Below are 26,505 nucleotides of genomic sequence, written 5' to 3'. Positions count from 1 at the left end.
GGTCAGGGTTTAGTACAGAGTCCATTGTCAGAATGGGGGAATTAGCCTACGGCTGTTCAGGTATTTGGCCAGTAGGAGGCAATAACATGTAGATTAAGATGCCCTTTAGCTGTCTGGCAGCCAAGAAATCAATTTAATGTATCCTATTCAGGTTTGGGGAAATGCCTTCAGCCATTCCCAGATGCAGCCCTGCTATCATGCTGGGATTGGTCTCCAGCATTGACTTTTGCTGTTGACTTTCTAAATTTTTAAGAACTTTTTTTTTTGGAATTATATTTGGTGTTTTTAAAATGAGCTTCTGTGAGATTTCATTTTAAAAGCCATTTTGTCTCCACTGAAGGGAGGGCTGCAGGAGACAAGAGCTGTTTTTCAAACCTTTTCCCTTGTGTGAAATATCCTGAGTTATTTGGATGTGTAGCCCAGATGTCACATGCCTTCCCTTGCTCCCAGGATGACAAATAGTTATAATAACGATAATAATAGTAATAAATGAAATAACCTGCTTAGTCTGAGCCAAGCACTTTATACAAGAGCCATGCACGTTTATACTTTGATATGAGGAAATGAGGTCCAGAGACCGGACTTGTCTGAGGTCACCCAACTAAAAAATTCAAAACCTTAAAAGACAAAGGAGTGAAATATTTCAATCTGATTAAAAAAGATTTCTGGTTTCAGGCAAGCTGCACTGAGGCAGTTCTGAGAGCAGCCTTGCTTCTTCCCACAAATATTTACTGAAATCCTACCGCGAGCCATTCAAAGAAGGTTGGCGTCTCAGGCAAGATGAGAATTCCTCGTGTGAGATTTCAGCACTGGATAGAGGCATGCAATGTCGTAAGAAAGTCTTTGCAATATGAAAAACCTTGCCTATTAAACACCTCCACCAGGCGACCCCCCTCTCCTTTCCTTTCCCTTCACCAGGGAAGGCACCAGAGTCGACACCTCTTGTTTGTTCATCTTTACCCACTCATCCAGGCTTCCTCTACTCCTCTATGAAAGGCTCCCCAGGGCCAACATTGCCCTCCTAAAGGCCAGGCCTGGTGGGCAAGCAGTCCTTACCTTACTCATCTTCTCTGTGGCATTTGACACTCTTACCAACTTCCTCTTCCTTCAAACTCCCTCCCCTTGACACTCTAGCAACTTCCTGCAATCACCCTTTCCCCCCCTCACTCCTCTGAACTTCCTTCTCATCATCTTTTGTTATAATTAAATAGAGGCCTGGTGCATGAAATTTGTGCACCAGTAGGGTCTCTAGTTCTGGTTGGCAATCAGGGCCACTCTGCAGAGCAAACCCCCCCCCCCCCAACTGGCACCCACCTTGGCTGGCCTGGTGCTGCCTGCTCACCAGTTCCATCCCCCACCTCTGCTACAGGTCAGGGCCTGTGGGCTGGGGGCAGCTCCTGCATTGAGCATCTTTCCCCTGGTGGTCAGTGCACATTATAGGGACCAGTCGTTCCACAGGTCATTCCACTGTTCGGTCAATTTGCATATTAGGCTTTTATTATATAGGATTTCAAGGTTTGGAACTTTAACTGTGCTTTGTGCATAATTAACTAACAATGGTTTGTGGTGTTTTTTTTCCCCCCCAGCTTTCTCTTTTTATAAAAATCTTTATTGTTGAAAGTATTACATAGGTCTCCTTTTTCCCCCATTAACCTCTTCCAGCCCGCTCCCATTGTCTGTGTCTAATGAACTTGTATGCATATATGCATAACCCTCACCACCTCATTGTCTGTGTCCACAGGTTATGTATATATGCATACAAGTTCATTGGTTGATCTCTTCTCACCCACCCTTCTCTGCCTTTTTATGAGGTTCAACAGTTTGTTCATGCTTTTATGTCTCTGGGTCTGTTTTTGTTCATCCGTTTATTTGGTTTATTAGATTCCACATATAAATGAGATCATGTGATACTTATCTTTCTCTGACACTTTGCTTAGCATAATTCTCTCTGTTGCAAATGGTAAGAGTTTTTTCTTTTTTATTGCTGTGTAGTGTTCTATTGTGTAGATGTACCACAGTTTTTTATCCACTTATCTTCTGATGGGCACTTAGGCTGTTTCCAAATCTTAGGTATTGTAAATTGTGCTGCTATGAACATAGGGATGTATTCATGATGGTTTTGATGAACTAAATCAGCATTATACCCACCTGGGGGGTGGGGAGGATGAGAAAACTGAGAGGCCCACAACCGGCCTTGAGTTAGTGCAGTGATTCAGTGAGAAGTTTAGTTCCCAGAAGCAGTTCATTGTTTGCTCTAAACTTTATTTGGGAAAGACAAAGCCTGCTGGACATGGAAAGACCACAGGTTTGGGGAGAGAGCTGGGCTTAAAGGCCTAGACCCATGAACACTTACTTTGTTGGGCATTAATTTGAAATGTGCATTTTCTGAAGATACCAGCTTCGGGTGGCTGTAAAAGGTTATGGATTTAACCTCCTGGTGGCTGATTGCACAGCCACATTCCAGAAAACACAACACTTCTTCCAGTCTTCCCAGAATTAAGCTCATAGAGTTCCAGTTATAGAAGAGAGCCATTCTGGGTAACGCAGCAGATGTAAATTGTGTGCCCGAATTGATTTTGCATTAATTTATCATAGGTTATTTCCATGCTGCTTAAATACCATTTTTTTTAAAGCTTTTATGGAATTGTATTGTTAAAGCTCATTTATTTCCACTGAACAGAGGGCTCCAGGAGGCAAGAGCTCTTTTTCAAATCCTTCCCCTGTGGGGAGGTATTTTCACTGGTGAGGAATTCTTGGTAATGAGCTGTCTGTTTGCACAACTCCTGCATGCTTGTTCTGTGTTGCTTCTGTATTCTTCCTTTTGCAAGACATCATGGGGCATCAGCTTTGGCTTTCATACTCGCTTAGAGGACCAGCCCTGCCGCCCACTGGAAGTGAGTACAGCAGTGGGTCCTGTGGGAGCCTGGGGGCTCAGATAAAGGCTCTGTGTGCCCTTGCCACACAGTGGGGCTCACGAGCCTTGGGGTGTGGGCTCTTGGCTCTACTACTTGAACCAACTTCTCTTAGAAACCATCAGATAAAGAGCAAAAAGGTAATCTATAAACCCATCTGTTTTTTTTCTTCTTTTTTTGAGGGAGGGAGGGAGGAAGGGAGAAAGGAAGGGAGGGAGATGTGGGGAGGGGGAGGGTGGAGAGAGAGAGAGAGAGAGAGAGAGAGAGAGAGAGAGAGAGAGAGAGAGAGACTGGCTCAGATAGAAGACATAAGCATGATACAGAAGCTCTTCTTTCAGCTTTGGAAGCATGAACTTGCTAATATATAGAGTGACACAGCACAGTAACAGCACATCCATGGTTCTTTCTATCAACTATGGTGGAAGCAGGCAGAGGGCCTGCAGCTACATGTGGTATTTTTTGCTAGCCTTGCGTTTATTTTTGAGATCTTTTGCAAGTGGTTTGATTAATGGACCCCTCATTCCCAATTACATACTAAAGCACTGAGTATATTTTCATGGAAACTACTGGAAAGAAATGGAAGATGAATGGTGTTCCATCCAACCATACCACAGTGATTGTGAAATTGACAATTTGTGAGTGATGAGAAGTTTGGCAGTGAGGTTGTTAGGATATCTGCTATCCTAAGACTAATTCAGGAGAAGACTCTGTACTCAAGGACATTAGACTAAAAACTCCCTTTAGGGATGTAACTTGATAGGAAAAAGTAATTTGCTACAAAGCTGATGCATTTACCAGGAGTCTTCTCATTTTTAGATTCTAGCACCACCTAGAGGAGAGAATAAAATGTCTACCCCTGAGCCAAAGGCATCTTTCATTGCTATTAACCATTTTTTTCAGTTTTAAAGCACCACCTTCATTTTTATAACTCATTTGATATTCAGGTGATTGTCTTTAAGGTGAGAGTTTCTATTCATTTTGCTGATGAAGAAATTTATCTCTCCGTGGCTTACTGTGCAAAACATTTGACCAATTTTTCATGTGGCCGAAAATGTTATCCATGAATCAATGCTTCTTTAAATGGCTTTATTCAGATATAATTTACATACTGTAAAATTCACTACTGTTAAATATACAACTTGCCAAAACCGGTTTGGCTCAGTGGATAGAGCGTCGGCCTGCGGACTGGGGGGTCCCGAGTTCGATTCCGGTCAGGGGCATGTACCTTGGTTGCGGGCACATCCCCAGTGGGAGATGTGCAGGAGGCAGCTGATCGATGTTTCTCTCTCATCGATGTTTCTGGCTCTCTGTCTCTCTCCCTTCCTCTCTGTGAAGGGTCAGTGGAGTATATATATTTTTAAAAAATGTACAACTTAATAAATTTTAGCAAATTTACTGAGTTGAGCAGCCATCATCATAATGCAGTTTTAGAACATTTTCATCACCCCAGAGAGATCCCTGCTGCCTCTTAATCCCTTTTCCAACCAGCCCCAGGCAGTCACCAATCTGCTTTTTGTCTCCACAGTTTGCTTTTTCTGAGTGCTCCACAGGAATGGAATCATACAACAGGTGTTCTTTTTCTGCTGGCTTCTTACATGTAGCATAATGTTTTTGAGGTTTATCCATGGCACAGCATTAACCAATATCTTATTCCTCTTTACTGCTGAGTCATGTTCCATTATATCGGTAGACCACATTTTATTTGTCCATTTATCGTTGATGGACATTTGGGTTGCTCCCATGTTTTGTTTGTTTTTGCTATTATGAAGAATGCTGCTGTGAATATTGGCATGCAAGTCACTTTTTTAAGCAAGAAAATGTCATTACTAAAAAGGCAGCCAGTGAATAAAATGTGTAGAAGAAGAGTGATTATGTGAATTGTCTGTCTTGGGGAGAAAAATTAGGACAATCTGGAGGTGCCCAGGGAGAAGGCATCTGGTTCAATATTTATGCTTAGGAAAGAGGGGGCTCTTGGAACCACCCTTGTGCAGAAATACGGAAGTGTGAGGAAATAATTCAGGATTTGCTTTGATGGACTTGCAGAATTCAAAGGCAATTCTTAAGGAATTTCCTCTTGTTGAGTCAATACAATATGTAGCAGCTGCAGACTTCAGTAATGTGCCTGAGGTTGGGAGTTCATTTATAACTCCTCCTTGTCAAGAGGACGGTAAAGGAGCCCTTTTAAAGTTAAAATAAACTGAGGGGCCAGATGCATCTGAGTCCAAATCCAGCTCCTGCCAATATGTTCAGGGCCTTGGCTGGTCAATGCTCTCATTGGTACCTTGGAAGGCAATGGCACCTACCTTATGGGGCTGTTGTGAGGACTGACTAAGATGGTGTATGCAGAGCACTTAGCATAGGGCCTAACGCACAGTGAGGTTTTCTTTTCCTTTCTTTGTTTATTCCTCACTGGGGATATGTTCATTAATTCTAGAGAGGAGAGAGAGAGAGAGAGGGAGAGGGAGGGAGAGAGAGAGAGAATGTGAGAAAGAAACATCACTTGGCTGCCTCTCCTATGCGCCCCATCCAGGGATTGAATCCACCACCCGGGTATGTGCCCTGACCAGGAATTGAACCCACAACCTTTCAGTGCATGGGACGTCACTCCAACCAGCTGAGCCACACTGGCCATGGTGCACAGTGAGTTTTATGCTATTTTTTAGGATTGGATTGTGCTCTAGATACCCAGAAATAGTGACATTGACCTCTGCTTATTGCTGAGAACCTTTTCAGCTTTTCATTGGGTGTTTCTGGCCCCAAGTCCTGTGGAAGAGGCACATAAGTTTCCTTTAGAGGTGATACCATGTTTGTGGAAGTGGAACCTCATAAGGAAAAATATTATCACGCAGACTGCCATAGGCTGGTAGGAAGAATTAGTGCAAATCTGAAGGGACTAATTTGGACTTAGGGGGATAAACACCAGCATGATGAGTTCGCAACTCATTTTGCATATAAAATCCTTGTCTAAGACTCTACAGAGTTTTCCCTATGGAAGACAGTCATAGGTCCTTGGGTTTAGTAAAAACATGATGCCCCATGAGGAGAATTATGAAGAATACAAATACTCAATAATAGCCAATATGTCAGATGCAGTAATTGCCAGTTGTAAGTAGTCCTTCCCGCTGTCTCTCTCCTTATCAGCTGTGCACCTATCTGTGGTTAAGAAAACAGGGCCCGGATCATATGAAGTCTCTGTGAGAACAGGGAATGAAATATATATATTGCCGCCAGAAAAATATGTCAAACACTCAACAAAACAATCATCTTTAAAATGACACAGCAACATATTAAAAATATGCAAATAGGGGACTTTTCCTCAAGAAAATTCAAGGCTTTTCTTTCATTTGGGGTGGGCACATGAGTACTCCTTGAGTCTCCCAGGCCTTTATATTCACCCAAGTGGTAAATTTAAGAGGCTGGCGTGACCCCAAGTCCCAGAGATCTTTCTTGAAAGGTGAACATGGTAGGTTAGCATGGTGTGCTCAGGTAGGCTAAGTAGCCATCTCAGATGGTGATTTAAGAAAACTTGAATTTATTTAGGGAATGGGGATGTGGGATGGGATAGCCAAAGGGAAGGGCTACACAGCTACAGTCCCAACGTTTCTGTTGGAGAAAGCCAGGATCTGAGGAGGAAAAGTCATTAGATATGCTTGTTTGTCACCAGAAGAATGCAGCTCAGTCAGGCAAAGAAGGAGTGCCAGTCAGGGAAATTTAGAGTGCTACCGGTATACTTGGGGGGGAGCCACACCGAACTGATGTGGTGAGATGGAAGTACAATCCTATTAGATGTTTTGGTATGTTGACTTATGGGCTCCAATTTTTGTAGCCTTGTAGCCGCACCCTTTACCATGTGACTTTGCAATTCTTCCTGCTAGAAGCATGGATGTTGGGTTTGGATATGGGCCTTACCGTGGCCAATGGAAAGTGGGCGGCGTGACAAGGTACCCATTCCTGTTTAGTCTTTAAGGGGCATTTGTGTTTTCAGTTGCCTTCTTGTGCTTCTGACATTGTCTTGAGAAGAAAATGTTGCTGCCCAAGGAGGAGGAGGATAGACACAGGAAGCAGGTCTAGCCCATGCTTAGCCTAGGGCAGCTGGCCTCCAGCAGAGGTATAAGCAAGAGTAAGTGACTGCTGTGTAAAGCCACTGCACTTTTTAAAAATGCATTTTTATTGATTTCAGAGAGGAAGGGAGAGGGAGAGAGAAACATCAATGATGAGAGAGAACCATTGATTGGCTGCCTCCTGCACACCCCACACTGAGGATTGAGCCCGCAACCTGGGCATGTGCCTGACCAGGAATCGAACCATGACCTTCTGGTTCATATGTGGATGCTCAACCACTGAGCTATGCCAGCTGGGCAATCCACCCTTAACCCTTTATTACCACCTCCTTCCCCACTTTCCCTTTGGTAACCACCATACTGCTGTCTATGTCTTTGAGTTTTGTTTGTCTTGTTTGTTCATTTGTTGCTCTCAGTTTTATATCCCACATTTGAGTGAAGTCATATGGTTCTTGACTTTTTCCTTCTGGCTTATTTTTCTTAGCATAATAGTATCAAGATTCACCCATGTTATTTCAAACTAGAGGCCCAGTGCATGAAATTCGTGCACAGGTAGAGTCCCTAGTGGCTTCTGGTTGCCGGCTGGGGCCTCCCTTCATTCTGTGCCACCCCGTAGTGGTCAGCTAACGTCATAGTGAGCGATCAAACTCCCTGTTGGTCAAACTCCCAAGGAGATAATTTGCATATTAGGCTTTTATATATATAGAGAGAGCAATATGTCCTCTTTTCTTATGGCTGAGTAGTATTCCCTCAAATGTCTCTTATTTTGGGCACTTTCCTATCCTGAGAATGGAAATTACTTTGCACTCTCCATTTATTAAAATGTCAGCACCATGAAGGTGGGGTACTGGTCTGACTGGTTCAATGATGCACCCCCACACTCACACTGGACCTTACTCATTCTGTGTCATTGAATAGTATATTGGTCGTTTAAAAGAAATCAGCTGCATCTTGCACCTCATGGAGAGAGAGGACGGGGAGCAGGGGTGGTTCACTATGACTCTGAAATCAGTCTTTGCAGTATGTAGGGAAGGGTCCCATAGGCACACATCTCTGTCTCCAGCTCATTCATATAGCATACAGGCTCTAAAAACCCATGTGCAGAATGAGGAATCTTGTTTGCAAATAGAGGATTGCTGCTGATTTCACACTTTTAATTCATTAATGTATATTTACTTTTTTTTTAAAGAAGTTATGGGACCAGGCATAGAAAGCGTAGCTTGTGAAGCAGAGAATAGATATATGTATGATTTCGAATGCTTCACAGAAGAAAAATTCAGGAAAACTGAGTGTCTTACATTCATAATTCTTATTCTGAACACAAATTCATATGCCTACCCAGCCTCTTTTACAAAACCTTTATTATAAACATCATCATCCATGCTTGCACTGAGTGTGCAGCTGGGAGAAGCCTTCTTTAGCTGGCAACATCTCTTCCAGAACCAGCAAACGTGATTTTCATTCCTGAAAGAACTTCATCCTGTTCTTAGAATAAATCTATTGTGGAATGTTGGGCTTTGGGACAGGGAGACTTGAAAACCTTGTTTATGGAAGAGATTAAAACTCACCCACATCTGTTTTGTTGAGTACCCTGTCTAGACAGTCTTTGCTCTCTCTTACCATCTTTAAGAAAAGCTTACTGATCCTTCCTCTAGGGAGAGGATTTGAGGATCATTGGATCACAAAGGCACGTAAATGAAGGGCATGCTGTGTTTAAACTTTACAAAAACAGGAAGCCACGCCTTAGTTTGCCAAACCCTACCGTCATGGTGAGGCTAGGAGCCCAAGTTCTGTCCAGAATATCTGAACATTCTGATTGGATGCTTATCACCGAGTATTTGTTTTTGTGTCAGAGAGATGTGATCCAACCGCCTACTCTGGCATGAAATTTTAGAACAGTTAAGGAGAGTATCAGTACCTTTGGCCCAGATTATTTAATGTGAAGAACCCAAGTGGAATATACATTACGAGGGAGTGATGTTATATTTCCTAGTGTCAAACTGAACTAGGATGAAATTCACTTCAGTGTACTTATCTATAATAAAGCAAACAATTGCAGCTGCTTGGGAACTGGAAAGAGTAACTAAGCCTGCATTTTAGTTGGATTTCCATCCAGTCTCTGCCTTTAGAAGTTAAAATTATCAGTGTGACAAATTTTCATTTATCTTGTGTTTACTGTTCATTTTTAAATTACAAATTAAAAATGGTATAAGAGAAAATTAAAATAACCTAAAAGAAATTTAAGCCATAAAAATTTTGGTCCCTTTAATCAATCCTTCACTCTCAAGTCAAAGCCAGAAATATCTCACATGTGAACTAAATACCATTAGGAATCATATTATGGTACTGGCCCCTCCCCCTCAATAATGCAAATCCATTGATTCTTCACCTTCAATTTTTTTGATAGAGGCTGACAAATGCCTTTTCCAGTGAATTGCCAGATTCAAGAATTTCTCAAGGCCTATGCCTGGTGAGACCTATTTTAAACTTCTAAACTGCCAGTAAGAATTGGTCTCAGAGGATCTTCCAAGGAAGTAAAAATGTATTCCAAAGCATACTTAAAATCCTTTAGCATTTGCTCACTTTATCCAAGAGGGAAGAGAAGTCACAGAGGGTCCTCTGCATCCTTGCTACACAGGGGACAGGCATGTGAGTATGCTCAAATGCCAATGATACTCAGCCACTCACCCTGCAGTGGGATGCTGAAAAGAATGATTACCTCGTTAAAAAAATGACATTTTGTCAGTCACTTAAAAGCTAACCTAAAGATTTACTGTAGAGGCCTAATTTTGTTTTTTCCAAAAAGACCTTTTCTAGTCCTCTAAAACTGTTTACATACTGAAGAGGTGCTCTGGTTATGGACAGAGGTTGAAGGAATGAGGAGTGAGGAGATGCAGAAAGAAGCCCAGTTCTTCATGATGTACAAAACCTGTTCGGCTTGTAGTCTTCCATCTACAAAGATTTGTGGACCTTCTGTTTTCATCTGGAAGACTGTTCATTGACAATGCATTACAATTTCTCAAGTTATTACATAAGAAATTAACTGCTAATTTTTAGCAATCTGTAGGCAAATTTTCTTCCAAAGGTGGTAATAAAACGATTGTTTTGTTTTACAATAAGCCACTGAATTACCTAAGGACCATCTCTGTAGCCCTTTCAATGATGCATTACAGCGGAGAATTCAGAACATCCCACTGCAAGGTGAGTCACTAAGTGGACACTTGATACAGAGCAATGCCTATACCAGACCTGCTATGTCCTCCAACCACTGAGCTCGGCCAATCTGAATAGCTTTAATAGCTTTTTTTTACCCTTCATTTCTTATAATCATAGAATTTTCCTTCTTGGAAACAAAAATTATTCCAGAGATTATCAGAGTGACAGGTACAACATTATAGGTATTCCAAAAGATTACAGTCAGTTGGAAACGTTGAACTGATTCATAATAGTTTTTCAAGGCTTTGGATCATTTGCATTTTTAAGTTTGTATCAGACATTGCAATTGTTAAAGATAGATTAGGTAGTGATGGTGTCAGAGGATGAAGGGTAATTAGGCCACACAGTACATCTCATGTCCACATCCTATGCAATTTTTGCAGAATGCTGAACTATGTAAACTGCTATTATAAAACAGGCAATTATTGCACCAAATTTTCCATAAAACCCATCCGAGTAAATCTTGTAGCCTCTCATCTTTGCAGATGAGTATCTTGCCTTTGAGAAGATGCAGTAGGAAAGAAAAAAAAAACTTGTCACGGAAACCAGCAGGAAGATTTCTTGTCTGAGTTAATGTAAGTTTTTCAATTCATTAGTACTCTCCTCCACCTCATTTATTCACCCAACAAGCATTTATTGAGCACCTTGTATGTACCAGGCACTGTTCTAGGCTCTGGGGTACATTGAACAAAACACAGGAAAGTCCCTGCCACAGGGGGCTTACATTCTAGTAGGGGAGACAGACAAAACACCTAAATACATAATATCACAGGGTTTCAAAATTGCTTTGAAAGATCCTTTCTGAAATCTGTACTGACATCTATGATAAAGTGAGAGGAGAGGCCAATAATGAACTATAGACATTACATGAGTTCCAGGTTCACGATCTCTAAGGTCAACCACTCTGTAAAATGAGGGGAGGTAGAATTAAGTAATTTTTTAAAGGAAAAGGGTCCTTAGGCTCTTTTTTTCATGGTTTTAAAGGAGACTCTTGCACAAAGTCAAGAGCCAGTTTGATGACTGTTCTACAATTTTTAAAAACGTTTAAAAATGAAATATAAGAAATCCTTAGGTATTCCACATACACTCAACACTTGAAATGCCAATCTAAACTTCATAAATAACAAATGTCTTATTTACAACTGCTAAAGAATGAAGTTCTGTTACCATGATTAGCTATCTAAGAAAAAAGTTATTTATTCATAAAGCCTACTCATTTCCATTGTTGATTACACAATCCCAGTCCCACTTCATTTGTAAAAAATTTTCTAGCTGTGAAATCCTCTCCTAAGATCACTGACCTTGTGCCCCTAATTAACCTTTCCCACTGGACTATGAGCTCAACGAAAACAGGGGTTGGGTCCTTGCTTCTTTGAAGAACCCAAATGAGATTCTGTCCAGGTAATCCACAGACATGAAAGCATTGCACCTACCCCATGTTTTATGGACACAGGCCTTTTGGGAGCCAACATTAGCTCTTTGGCTATAAAAATAGCTCTGCTTAGTAAAATTAGAGCTATGGTGTACCAAAAGGCACTCTAATGTCCAAAAAGGGAAAAAAAAAGGTTTCCAGAACAATTCACAGACTAGAACAGTATGAATTAATGAATATCCTAACCTCTTTGGAAGCCCTGGGTGGAATGTTAATGTATATCTAATAATGCAAGTGAAATAGCACATCTTTTGCAATCAATTTTTCTTTAAGAAGATAACACTGCTGGAGAGCTGAGTGTCAAATAAGGCTGGACTCCTACTTATTAACTTGGTACAAGTTATAAAACCTCTGATTCTCTTGAAAGACAAATTGCATTCACTGGTTTGATTTTGAAATAGAAAAGCCTCAAATTTCAATCAATCCAGCAGCTCAGGATGACAGGAAATTTTGCAGGACTCTAAGGAATCTTATTTTCTTATCTGGATCAGATCCCCACTGACACCTGGAGGTTTCTGAAGGCTGCATGCTCTGTCTTTGAGTTTTATCGGTTGCTGTGTAATCAAATATCCTACACGTTTTCAAATTTGATCAGGCAGGCCTCATCAGAAGGACACATCTTGTCAGTGCCTTTAGAGGCAAAGTGAAATCTCTGTCTCAATAACTGAATTTAATTCCTTCCTGTTGCTCTGTGGTGTCAGGATATGTATTATAGAGTGTCAATGTTATCAGAACTGCCTAACATGGGCTGCTGTGTAGAGTCTTTACTATCCTGTCAGTCACTGAAAAGGAATAATGACCGCATCCTTGCTTGGGGAACACTACCACCTCAGGACCAGATGGGCAAGGGCATTGCACGTAACCTTGAAGAACCTTGAAGCAGCAGCATGATACCTTCTAACAATAAACAAGGTCTCAACCAGCGCTGTATGGACTATGAGGGCAGGTCCAGCAGACATTAGCTGCATAAATGAAAGTCAGAGAAGCATAAGGAAGTTCAGACGACTTTTGGCAACCTAGATCACAGTTACAGGTAAATTCTTGTTGGTAAGGGAAATGCACTTTGGTGTACATCATGGAATTTGCGTGTGTGTTCAAGTTGTTGAGTATATGCTACCAATAAGAATGCAGTCCCTTTCTCGCGAGGATAGGCAGGAGGAATGTAAAGCCCTGATGACGTTCAGTGTCCCTACATCAGCCCTTCCCAACCAACCCAAAGGGTCCGTGGGTTGGACACAAGAGTGCATCAGGCTGTTCTTGGCTGCCAGGCTTCAGAAAGTCACTGTGCGCAGTGTGCTCTTTGGGGTGGAAGTCTCTGAGCTGATAACTCTTAAGTCCAAACCTCCATGGGCACCATGGCTTCTTTGGTTCCAACAGAAGGCAGTAGGCATTCTCCAGACAAGAAATTAAAGGGAAATTGCACCAAGAACCCACGGATCTTTTTCAGTTCCTCCTCAGCTCTAATGGGATCTTCCTTTGCCAATATGGGCTTGGTTATAAAGTCTCTCAGCTGAATTAAAGTGTGCACTTCATCATTGGGAAGACACCGGAACACCTGATTAAAACACAAAGAGGAAACTGAGTGATAAGTTTAAAAGAAAGCGTATCCCATTTTTGGAAAATTCTAATTCAAGAGACAACTCTTGGCTTTATAAAACACTATTAGTTTTATGTTACAGCATAGAGTTGACTGAAAAGTTGCTTTTCTTATTTACTACAAAGAAACAGACAAATTTGCTTGCTTCCAAAAAATAAAATCATAAGTAGACTCATATCTGGTCTACACAAATTATTAACCGCGGGATAATGTCAAGCTTATAGTAAGGAATTTCACTGATGTTATGTTTTAGATAATAATCAACCCTTAGTTTCAGTAGAGGTTCCAGATTAAGAGAAAAATTGTATAATTTATTTTCTCTGACTTTTTATTTTGAAAAATGTTCCTATCAGTACCTTTACTTAGAATTATCTACTATATACTTACTTTGCTCATTGAGAATATGTTTCAGATATCATAACACTTCAGCTTGCATTTCTTAAGAATAAGGACATGGGTCCATATAACCACAGTATCATTCTCACACCTCAGAAAATCAATTGCATATTATTTAAGATGTGGTCCATATTCAGATTTATCCTATTATCCTCCAAATGTCTTTTATAGCTGTTATTATCCCAATCCAGGATCCAAACGAGACTACATTTTAAAAGACTGCATGCACATGACCTATTTGATCATGGCCTTGGATCTCAGTATGAAATAAGGCTGTGTAGATAGTGGTCATGTTTCATTAGACATGATGAAATTTCCTTGCTGGAGGGAGGGGGTTCTGCAAGTCATGAAGAAGAACACACTCTTACCCAACCTGATAGATGGTCAATGGATCTCAGCTTGAATATTTGCTATAATGCAAAGCTGGCTACTTCGTGAGGTAACCTGTTCCATGGTTAGACAACCCTAAACTCTTGTACATAATCAATGGATAGAACTTACCAGGAAATGCATTTGGCCCCCCTAACAAATGGGGCTGGTTTTAAAACACCTTTCCAAAATTAGAGCTGTCCAACAAAGAAAGTGTCTTATTATTAATAAGCTTCATTTTAAGGATGGATGCCATGTACTATGTGATAGATACATTTAATAGGCTAATTTTATCCTCATAACTACCCTAGTGAATATTCTTCCTAATTTATAGAAGAATGGAAGGCTCAGAATGTCAAGTCACTATTCACAAAGTTATATTACCAACAACTGGGTGAGCTGGGTTGAACCCAGTTCTGACTCATTTTTCTATCCCATCTGCCTCTTTTTTCTTTGTCACCAGACATGTACAAAGGCTGGGTAAGCACCTAAGAATGCTCATGATGGATTCCTGAAGCAGAGGAGAGATCAGAATGCCACTAAAGTCTCTTCCAAACCATAATCTGTGGTGCTTTTTGACTCTTTGTTTTCTAATATCTACAGAGAGGTATTTTATTACAACTTGGAGGTAAATTGTTTTTTTACACTCATTAAGAATGCTCCATACTAATAATATGCAGAAATAATGATGTGCTTTTGTAATGAAATTCAATGAAGAAAAAAAGGTAGGGGGCGGGGGAGAGTATGTAAGACTTACCTTGTCATAAATTGTAGCATTTCGAGCTGCCGTTGAAACCCACACCTCCTTGAAGAATTTGTCACTCACTGGATCCTGAATGTCCTCACTTGAGTCAGAAAGATAGCCAAGGACAACCCTGAAATACAAGTGTCCTCCAAATTGAGTAACCAAGATAGAGCAGTCTGCTGCAGGCATTGTTTCTAGTGGTAACTTCATTAAAACTTTGTATGTGTATATGTGTCTGTGTTGTGTATATATATAAAAAACCCAAGTTTCAAAACAAAACAGAAACCCCTAGGTTACTATGATGCTTGAAAGTTTTAACTGTTAAACACATAGAGAGGCCTTAATTTTGATCTAAGAGAGTCCTTGTAATTTGGTCTAAATGGGTGAGAACCATGGAAAATAGGATTAGCATTCACAACAAGTGCCAGCAAATAAAACACGTAACCTTGAAGAAACTTGAAGCAGCAGCATCATATCTTCTAACAATAAACAAGATGTGTTAAGCCCTTTCCAAGAGCTATCTCAGTAAACCCTCAACAACATTATGAAAAATCAACTATTATCTTCCTTTTATAGATAAGGGAACTAAAGCACAGAGAGGTTAAATAACTTCTTTAAGGCCACACAGCTGGTAAGCTGTAGACCTGGGCCTCTGACCAGGACCATCTCAAACCTGTGCTCTTAACCATGACTTGACCTCTGTCCCTCCCTCTCTCTGTCTGTCCCTCACTCCCTCTGTCCGTCCCTCTTTTCCTTCCTACCTTCCTCCCTTCCTTTCTTTCCCTTCCTTCTTTCCTTCATTTGGTCCAATAACTATGCTAAACTCTAGGGTACAGAAGGAAATACAAATGACATGGAGCCTCTCTGGGTAGATTTAAATTTAGTGGGTGAGATCAACAATGAATAAATAATCATCCTCAAAGGAATTAACTAAAATTTTGATAAATACAGATATACTTTAAGAGTATGGCCAAAACCGGTTTGGCTCAGTGGATAGAGCGTCGGCCTGCAGACTGAAAGGTCCCAGGTTCGATTCCGGTCAAGGGCATGTACCTTGGTTGCGGGCACATCCCTAGTGGGAGATGTGCGGGAGGCAGCTGATCGATGTTTCTCTTTCATCGATGTTTCTAACTCTCTATCTCTCTCTCTTCCTCTCTGTAAAAAATCAATAAAATATATTAAAAAAAAAAGAGTATGAAGTGGGAGTAATTAGGGAGGCTCTAAATTTTGCCTACCTGTTTACCTAACCCTATCTATCATCTTTTAGAATTCAGTACAAAGTCACCTCCATAAAACTTTTTATGCCCCCCTCCCCCTTCCAATCTCCTATTCTCCCCATCAAGCCTGGGAGGTTTGAACATTCTTCCTCTGTTCCCCACAATAATTCATATATGCTTTGTTTTTATCAGAGCACCTGCAATACACACTATGCAACTTTTTATGTCTACCAGGCCCATTTCCCACTTCTAACATATACATTCTCTGAGAGAACATGACTTGGCTACTCACATATCCCCAGAGTGCCTGGCATAAAGGAAACCACACACTAGATGTTATCTGAATGATCATATATAAACACGTTACTCAAAATTAGAAGCTCTCAAGCAAAGCAAGATAAGTTTTAGAGGTCATATTTGAAAATGATAAAAACCCTGTACTGAGAGAAGGCCTTAGGGTTGAAAAGAACTTCCATCTTAATCCTGTGAGGTAGATGGTACAGGGTTCCTATTTTGTAGATGGGGACCTAAAGTTTAGACACATACCAGGAACAGAGCTAAAATTCAAACTGAGTTCAAAGTCCTTTGCTCACATACCTGGTATGTTCCAAGAATATCAGAAAGACTTGTGCTTGGTTGGAAATAGAAATGGGGAAATAGGCCTTAGGAGGACTTTGGCGTTCACATTGAGTGAAACTGGGGCATATAGCAGACACTGGGGCAGCGGAGGTATAGGATCCGACTTGATATTGAAATATGGCTGCTGTACTGAGAACAGACTGTAGGGCAGGGTTGGAACGGGGAGATTAGTCAGGAGTTCCTGCAGTAACCTAGGTGAGAGATGGTGGCGGCTTGGGTGGGAAGAGCCAATGGGTTTTACTGATAATGTAGATATAGGGTGTGAGAAAAAGTGAGGCACCAAGAATGACTAGCAGGGTTTTGGCTTGAGCAACTAGGAGAACGCAGTTGCCATTAGCCGAGACTCGGAATTCTGTGGATAGAGCCAGTTTGTAGGGGAAGATTAGGAATTCCATTTTTAATCTATTGAAATGTCTATTAAATAGTCAAGTGGCAACGTTAGGCAGGCAATTGAAAAAATGAATCTGGAGTTTGGGAGGGAAGGCTTGGTTGGAGATATACATCTTAGAATGGTGTATATATGTATATGCATAAAGCCATGTGACTTTAACGGGGTTTACCCAAAGGAGTGAGTATAGACAAAGAAGGGGACCTGGGGCACCTCAGCAGTTGGGGACAGGAGGAGGGGCCGTGGAGACTGGAGAAAAGCCAGAGGACCTCGTGTCCCAGAACCATATGACGTATGGCGTCAAGCAGAACTGTGTCAATTTCAAATGGGAAGTGACCATTGATTGGATTTAAAGTGTGGAGGTCATTATGTTGTTCTGTCCCAATTACCTCCAGCATTGTCAACTCCTGAAAAGGCTCAGTCAGCCTTACAGGTATAAAAAAGCATCTCGCTTTAGTTTTAGTCTGCATTTTTTTTTTGCTATATTAAAATTCTTTAAAGTAAGTGGATCTGGCACCATGGGCTCACTGGTAATCTTGGAGTTTTGTAACCTCAAATTCTATTTCCACTTCAAATAATGTCTCCTTCAGCCAATATAGGAATCACTTTTACACAGTTCTTCAGGGATGATGTCTGCACACGGATGCTGCTGCTCATTAAGACCCAAAGCTAAATTTGACTGCACCTAATTTGAGGGACCGTACAAGTTATAACAATAAGTCAGTTATAATAATTCCTTTGATTTGGGTCAGGTCTAACCAGCTGAAAACTGAGCAAAAAGAATATTTCTGGTTTTTTGCTTTTAAAGTAGAACAAGAAGTAGGCAACATGTCTGCCATGTTATCGGTGAAGAGCTTGTATGTAGAAAAAGTATTTAAATAAGTCTATAACAGACAACATCTAGTAATAAATTATTTTCCCTGTCAGTTTTTTAATAATAAGAAACTTATATTGAAATGCACAGTGAAAATAATATGAAGTACTCTGGGTATTGTTCTGAGGACTAAGGTTCCAGAGAAAATGAGTTTGCTTTTATATTGATGTGTATAATGGAAATTATTTATTTAAAGTTGAATTGTTTACACATCAGTGGGACAACAGAAAAACTGCAGACAATTGTTTCTGTTATTCCCATTCCTCACGTCTGTCGCTTTAAATGATTCTGACTCTACTTGTGAAGATAATGGTTTCTGCCGAGTTACGGTTATGTCTGTGAAGTTTGGATAATTTTCTAGGACTTAATGAACTGTTAGACATATAGTTGCAGCGCCCTGATGATTGATTCTTCTTAGAACTGACTTCACATTAAAATATGTCTCTCTATTTTTTTCCAGATGGAAAATGGATTGAAGTTGCATTTTTTAAAGAGGAAAAAAATGGCCACAATATTTATCCTTGAGAATATTTCCTAATAAAAGGAGCTAAAATGGGCACAAGGCATTTGTGTGCTTTTAAATATATTATGTGTGTTTGCCATGGTGGCAAAATGAAAATGATTGTTGAGGAACAACTGCCTCTTTAAGACAGTTTGAAAATAGTCAGGAAAAATAAAAGCACCTAGGGATAAATTTAACATGAAATGTATAAGAGCAGCACACAAAAAACTCTAATGCTTACTTAAGAACACGCCCTGCCCCCAATAATAAAAACCCTTAAGCTTTATTTAAGAGAAAAAAAAATTGTTGAATAAATTGAAGTTTATATCTTATTCTTAAATAGGATGACTTGATATTATAAAGATGCCAATTCTTTTTATATCTATAATAATAAAAGGGTAATATGCTAATAAGACCTGATGTCATTCCGGACATCATTCCGGATGAAGCTGGGGCCAGAGCGAAGCCTGCGTCCCTGGTGCCAGAGGGAAGCCAGTGCCGGCAGCTGGGGGACGGAAGGCCTACTCTTGCACACGTTTTGTGCAATCAGTCCTCTAGTTAATCTATAAATCCACTGTAATCCCAATAAAAATTAATAAGAGAGCTTGAATAAATAACTCAAAAGTTCATGTGTAAGGATGAATATTTAAGAGTAGCCAAGGTTATTCTGGAAAAGAATATTAATTTGGGGAAGTGGTATGGCAAGAAGTAGTATTACAACGTGCAGCTACAATAATTAAAAGGCTATCAAATTGCAAGTAAACTGACTTTCAATAGAACATCATGGAGAGCCTAGCAATGCCAGGATACGTGGCCACTCAGTGTATCAGCAGGTTAGAGAGGCCAAAGGCACCCGCAGCACATCATGCAGTTCTGGGTCGGCTGGTTGGTTAGGAGGAAATGTGAGAGTTCCTACCTCATTTCTTATACCAAAGTAAATTTCAGATGTTAAATGTGAAAAGTAATAAGGACTAGTAAAATATAAGTAAATATTTAATCTTGGGCTGGTAAAGCTATTCTAAACCTATAAGAAAAGTGGGGGGGGGGCATTGGGGAGAACCTTGATAGCTTTGATTAATAAGAATTGAAATTTCCCATAAATCCTTTAAATAAGAGGCAACTGAAAATCAGATGTGCAACAAATGTGGCATAGAAATTTATAATTACTTACAAATCATTAAAATTAAATTAAAACATTTTAACTGGGCAAAGATCACAACGAGGTGAGACAATCTACAAAAGAACAATTACATGTGAATACATTTTTGAAAACCTTAAAAATTCAAATTAAAATAACAAAATTCCATCTGAAATCCACCAAATTGACGAAGACTAAATAAACTAACAGAACTCAGAGAAGATAGGGGGAATAAGCCCTCCAAATATTGCTAGTGAGACAATAGGAAGTTGGAAGCAAAGAACACTGCACACTTCCTTTGACCAGAAATCCCATAGTTAGGATTTAGTTAAGGAAACAATTAAGAAAGTAAACTAGACGTTATCTAGAAACATACCCATTTTTTTTTAATATCAGCAGAAAATCTGCCTAACAATGAGGAGGTACTACTTAAAGGAATTATGGCATACTCAGTATAATGCAGCCATTAGATGTTATAGAATACTTAATGACATGAAAGTGTGTGTAACATTACTTAAATAAGAAATAATTTTGTAAAACTACAATGGAACTCCCATTTGACCCTGTGATCCCACTTCTAGGAATATATCCCAGGAAACCAGAAACACCAATCAGAAAGGATATATGCACCCCTATGTTCATAGCAGCACAATTCACCATAGCTAAGATCTGGAAACAGCCTAAGTGCCCATCTGTAGATGAATGGATTAGAAAACTGTGGTACATCTATATGATGGAATACTATGCTGCTATAAAAAAGAAGGAACTCTTACCATTTGCAACAGCATGGATGGAACTGGAGAGCATTATGCTAAGTGAAATAATCCAGTCAATGAAGGAAAAATACCACATGATGTCACTCATTTCTGGATAATAAAGACCATTATAAACTTATGAACAAAAATAGATACAGAGGCAGAGCTGCCTCGAACAGACTGTCAAACTACAGCAGGAAGGCCGGGGAGGGCGGGAGGGCAGGAGGGGGGTGGGTAAGAGATCAACCAAAGGACTTGTATGCATGCATATAAGCATAACCAATAGACATAAGACACTGGGGGGTAGGGGAGGCCAGGGGATTGTCAAGGGCGGGGGGGGAGGGGAATAAAAAGAGACATATGTAATACTTTTTGTAATACTTTAAGCAATAAAAAAAAAGAATATAAAAAAATAAAAAAAAGAAGAAATAATTTTGTAGAACTGCAAGATCTTAATCATGTTTTCTTTAAAAAAGGACATAAAGTATAGCAATATATATGTATAGAAAAAAAGTGGAATGATATACGTCAAATGTTAAAATTGTTAGCACTGGTGGTGGGATTACAAATAAATTTGATTTTTTAAATTGTTTTTCTGTGTTTGCCAAATTTTGTACAATGACAATATGTTGCAAGCAGCACCACCTACTACTATAATTATTATACATTTAGAACGTTATAAAGAAGCCCGCCACTTTAAAGAAAAGACTTCAGCTCATGGAACTGAAAAGATATGACATTTCTGATTGACACAAGAAATATTTTTTGCCTGTCTATGCTGCAGTAGGCATCAATGGGTTGATTAGCAGGATACTAATTTTAAACTCTTCCCCTGCTAAACAGAACACATTAGGAACTAACTGAAATATCAATGGTTTGAAAAAAATCTTACTGGCAAAACAATTAGTAACAAAGGCAATAAAAATTTCGAGAAGGTATTGACAGTCCAATTTTGAGGGATGGGTTTGCTGAGCTCCGGGGGCAGTGAGAACAGAGTGAACCATCTCTGAAACCGAAGCTTTTAATAGTTTTCAAAAGCAGAGTTAGGAAGAGGGAAATGGCCACCAGCATTTGCAGGAAGGGAGGGGTTCATTTTGGGCCCATCGGTTTCCAAATGCGAACACTAACACCAGTAGGTTGAGACAGTGCTGTTGCATGTGTCTGTGCCACGCCGTTCCCCAAATAGCTGAAAGCACTGCCCTTACACAGGGACACCTGCTCCTCTCACTGTGAAATCCAATACTGGCAAATTTAGTTCTAGAATCACGGTTGTGAACTTATGCAAAAGCCTAGAGGTGAGAGAGTGGTTGGGGTGTCCACAGACAGTGGGAGCTCAGTGTGTCTCAGTGAGCAAGGGATGACTGAGGGGAGAGAAGAAGCCATCTCCGAGTTAGGTTCCAGAAGGATCACTGGCCCCTGAGCCTCGACGACTGGGCCTGGGGTGGGGCCAGTTTGAGCCTAACTCTAGAAAGTTCTCAGTAACAATTAAATGAAGGACTCTGCCCAGTCAGTGTAGCTCAGTGATTGAGAGTTGACCTATGAACCAGAAGATCAGGGTTTGATTCCCAGTCAGGGCACATGCCCAGGGTTGCTGGCTTGATCCCCAGTGTGGGGTGTGCAGGAGGCAGCTGATCAATGATTCTCTCTTACCATTGATGTTTCTATCTCTCTTTCTCCCTCTCCTGTCTGAAATCAATAAAAATATATATTAAAAATAATAATAAATGCCGGAACCGGTTTGGCTCAGTGGATAGAGCATCGGCCTGCGGACTGAAAGGTCCCAGGTTCGATTCCGGTCAAGGGCATGTACCTGGGTTGCGGGCACATCCCCAGTAGGAGATGTGCAGGAGGCAGCTGATCAGTGTTTCTCTCTCATCGATGTTTCTAACTCTCTATCTCTCTCCCTTCCTCTCTGTAAAAAATCAATAAAAAATATATTAAAAAAAATAATAAATGAAGTATTTATTTTGGGCCACGTAGCCCTTGCTTCCTAACCCTGTGTTCCCTCTGATTGATTACAGATTTGTTTAAAACTCACACCTTCTCGCAGAAGGTCAGCAATCTCCCATGTCTGGAGCCATCTTCAATGAGAACCAAAGTTTCCCCATGTAAAATAATACCAGTAGTCTCTGGCATTCACTGAAATAATTTTTATTATATCCTTATATTACCGGAACCATTTCCATTTCTAGAAATAAACGTGCTATAAAAAACTTAAGTAGATACTGTGCCGGAAGCCGGTCCATCCTTGCTGCTTGACACAGTCGCTGCAGGAAAGAAACATCTGCACAGCATATGTTTCAAGGGACCTGGCGTATATAGCATACTGTTCTTAATATGTTTGCTCCCCTTAGCGCTGTGTGTTTTAACCAAGGTCACCTCTCCAAGAAAGGTTGTTTCCCCAGGTAGGCATTTTTCCCTGAAGTCAGGGAGGGGATGCCTCTCCTAGAAAGGTTGTTTCCCCAGGTAGGAATTTTTCCCTGAAGTCAGGGAGGGGATGAAACTCCTTAACTAAGTGCCAGGCGGGTAGTTAATCACTTTAACTACAAACAATCATGCTTAAGCTACATAATCTTTACTCCCTGGAATGGAGATAAGAAACGCCCTAACCTTTGTAATAGAAATTGACAGGATTAAAATCAACTGGTATAAATACGGATGTAAGAAAACAATAAACAGCAGAACTTCGCTGGAGATCCAGAGCAGAACTTGGCTGGAGATCCCGGCTGGAGATGCTGGCTAGGCTGCTGATCAACTGAACACTGTCTCCGTGTCCTTCCTTCCTCGCCGACTCCGTCTACGCCTTTGGGAACCCCTGGACCTGCTGGGGTTGGACCCCGGCATCTGGCGCCCGAACAGGGTTCCCTTAGGTAAGTCCCCCCGTACTTGGGACGGATAGGACTGCACCGTAGGGTGCTGCAGACCCCCCCCCCCCATAGAGAATAAGTAGGGTAAGCGGGTAGTTAGTACAGAACTTTAGATTGACAAGATGGGTCATACTGAGTCTAAAGAAAAAAGACTCTGTATTAATCTTTTAACGCATATGCTTACTAACAGAATTGGAGTTGAGGTTTTTCCCAGTGAGACAGAAAGTTTTATAGAAGAAGTATGTCAATGGCTTCCAGAGGATGGAACTGTTAATTTAAAAACTTGGGTTGAAGTAGGAAAGCAATTAAAGAAACACCATGAATCTGACAAGGTCCTGCCATGTTTCTTTTCCCTCTGGGAATCAATCTGTGACACCTTGGCACCAGAGGCAAAAACGGTTGAACTTTCTCAAAATTTAAATAGTCCCTCGGCTCCATCCAGAGAGGACACATCATCATTGTCTTCAGCTCAATCTAAAAGCAATTTAGCTATGCCTACTGATCGGGAGGAGAATAAATATCATAAACATGACCATTGTTCCTTTCCAGTCAGTAGAGAGGAGAATGGCCCTCCCATTCAAAACAGGCTCCCCAAATTAGAAAGGAAGCCTAAACCAGGTCCTGTGGCTCCTATGAGCTCCATGTCTAAATTTCAAAGGGCAATAAGAGAAGCTGAAGCTAATGGAGATCTTGAATTCTCACTCTGCTTCCCAGTTATATATGAGAATGAGTCTGGTGGGAATAGAAACCCCACCTTGGAGCCTATACCTTACAAAGTACTTAAAGAATTAAAATTGGCCTGCTCTGAATATGGACCTCTAGCTCCTTACACACAAACCTTGGTAGAAACCCTAGCCAGTAAATGGATGACTCCTTATGATTGGTCACAGGTTTGTAAAGCCTGTCTCTCAGGAGGCGATTACTTATTATGGAAAACTGAATATGAAGATCTTGCTAGGAAAGCTGTAGCCACTAGCGAAAAAACCAGAAAAAGAATAACCCTAGACATGATATTAGGAGAAGGTGACTTTAACACGGCTGAGGAGCAAATGAATATGCCCACAGAGGCACTTACCAAAGTAACCAGTTGTGCAGTAAGTGCCTGGAAATCCCTACCTTATACAGCAGGAAAAACCACCACCCTTACAGAGGTTAAACAGAAGGTCGAGGAACCATATCAGGATTTCCTTTCTCGCCTCATGCAGGCAGTCAAGAGAGTAATCAATAACAAAGAGGCAGCCGATATCCTAATCAAACAACTGGCTTTTGAAAATGCTAATAATACCTGTCAGGCTTTATTAAGGCCGATTCGCAGAACAGGAACTATAAATGATTTTATAAAACAGTGTGCTGATGTAAGTCCAGCATTTATACAGGGTGTAGCTATAGCTGCAGCTCTCAAAGGGGAGACATACCCTCAATATGTACAGGCTATAGGACAAGCCAGCAATACTACAGGTAATAAAAGAAATATGAACTGCTACTCTTGTGGCTTATCTGGGCACTTTAGCAGAGAATGCCCAAATAAAAATAATAATACTCAGGCCAGATGGCAAGCTCCTCGACAGCCTGGAAATACGTTAGGGAATAATATTAATCCTCCAAAAACCGTTTGTCCCCGATGTCAGAAAGGATTCCATTGGGCAAAGGAATGTAGATCAAAATACCATAAAAATGGTCGGCCTTTAAACTCTACAAATAGCTCCCAAGGAGGTTATATCCCATCAGCTCAATCGGGAAACTTGAGAAGGGGCCAGCCCCAGGCCCCTGCAATAATAGGGGCATCAACCTTCAACCCCTTTGCAAATTTCGATCAGTCAGTGACCTCTTCAGGGCAACCCCAGGCAGTGCAGGATTGGACCTCCACTCAACCACCCATGCAGTACTAACCCCAGACTCGCCAGTAGCAACCATTCCTACAGGAGTGTCTGGGCCACTGCCTGAGGGAACTGTAGGTTTAATATTAGGACGGAGCTCTACCTCGTTACAGGGGATCTTAGTCATCCCAGGAGTTGTTGATGCAGACTACACAGGAGAAATACAGATTTTACTTTCCCCACCCACCACAACTATACAGATTCAGCCCAACCAGAGAATTGCCCAATTAATCCTGTTACCAATACATAAAATAGGGACAGCTGTTACCCAGGAAGCTAGAGGGGCCGGAGGCTTTGGATCTAGTGATGCAGCATTTTGGATACAAGAAATCCATGCTACTAGACCTACAAAAATTTTACAAATTCAGGGAAAACCAATTGAAGGTCTATTGGATACAGGAGCAGATGTTTCCTGCATAGCAGAGAAGGATTGGCCCTGTTCATGGCCCACGCACACCACCTCCACTTCTCTAGTAGGACTAGGCAAGGCATCTAATGTAAAAAAGAGTTCTCAGATTTTAACTTGGGCTGATGAAGATCAACATTCAGGAACATTCTGTCCCTATGTGATTACGACTATCCCCTTTACATTATGGGGAAGAGATATCTTATCTCAAATGGGAGTTCTATTATATAGCCCCAGCGATGTTTGATTTACTCCTGTTACAAAATATTACAAGAAAATGAGTTTAAATATTCCTCTCCTCATCATGTTCTACAACATACTCTATTTGTAATTAATATACTAAATGTAGATTCTGAAGGAAATTCCCCAATGTACAGGCATTGAAACCCTGATTTAACTAAGCCTAAAGCCCTCGTCAAATGGAGAGACTTGCTTACAGGAGCCTGGAAGGAACCTGATGTACTTTTAACCCGGGGGAGAGGATATGCTTGTATATTTCCACAGGACGCAGACTCACCTGTGTGGATTCCAGACCGTCTAGTCCGACCTTATGTCTCACAGCCCGCCATCTCTGCCTCACCATAGCACACCTGACCAGTGCCCGTCTGCAGCAGATGTGCAGCCCTGAGCTGGAACAATCTGTCTATTGGGAGGATCACATGTGCCTCCGTTTTGTCTTTCCACATGTCCCAGCTTTGCCCCACATCTCCTTTCCTTTTTCCTTTTTTTAAAATCTAACTACTTGTTTGCTGGTTCTCTGGCCTTTCTCCTTCTTTCCTGAACACAGCGTTTTCTAGAATCTCCCTACCCTACTGTTCCAGGAAGGGCACCTCCCTTTTATGCCGTGACTAGGGGTGTTTGGTATATGCCCCATACATGGAGTTGTCTTGTGCCAAGAGCCTGACATCCTGGGCTGAGAAAGCCCTGTTCCAGGACTCTCCTTTGTCCTGTATTGGTGCCTCTTACCCTTGTGCCAAGAGGGACCCTCTTCTTACAATCCAATTGCCCATAGCTGTTGCCTGAGCTCTCTGTTCATGCTGAGGTTGAAGCCGCATGGTAGCTGGTACCATGGATCTGTCTCTGGCCCAATGGCGTAAGCTGGGCCCTCTCTAGA

At 41.0% G+C, this 26,505-nt stretch overlaps 1 protein-coding gene across 9 annotated transcripts in view; it reads right to left on the bottom strand.

The window, feature by feature from the left end:
• Positions 1-10,802: 10,802 nt before the first annotated feature.
• Positions 10,803-26,505, bottom strand: part of PLD1 (phospholipase D1) — a 198,297-nt gene continuing 182,594 nt past the window's right edge. For 8 of the 9 annotated variants that reach the window (XM_036348126.1, XM_036348127.1, XM_036348129.1 and 5 more), the window contains 2 exons: positions 14,741-14,858; positions 10,803-13,176 (listed from right to left, as the gene is read on the bottom strand). In XM_036348126.1, the coding sequence (XP_036204019.1) occupies positions 12,952-13,176; positions 14,741-14,858 (343 nt within the window). In that variant the 3' untranslated portion in view covers positions 10,803-12,951. The remainder of the gene's footprint in view (positions 13,177-14,740; positions 14,859-26,505) is intronic. The other variant, XR_004973898.1, reaches the window with a different exon arrangement.

Source organism: Myotis myotis, unplaced genomic scaffold (genome assembly GCF_014108235.1).
Source record: "Myotis myotis isolate mMyoMyo1 unplaced genomic scaffold, mMyoMyo1.p scaffold_m19_p_2, whole genome shotgun sequence".
Taxonomy (NCBI): Eukaryota; Metazoa; Chordata; class Mammalia; order Chiroptera; family Vespertilionidae; genus Myotis; species Myotis myotis.
This window is presented reverse-complemented; position numbering and strand designations above follow the sequence as displayed.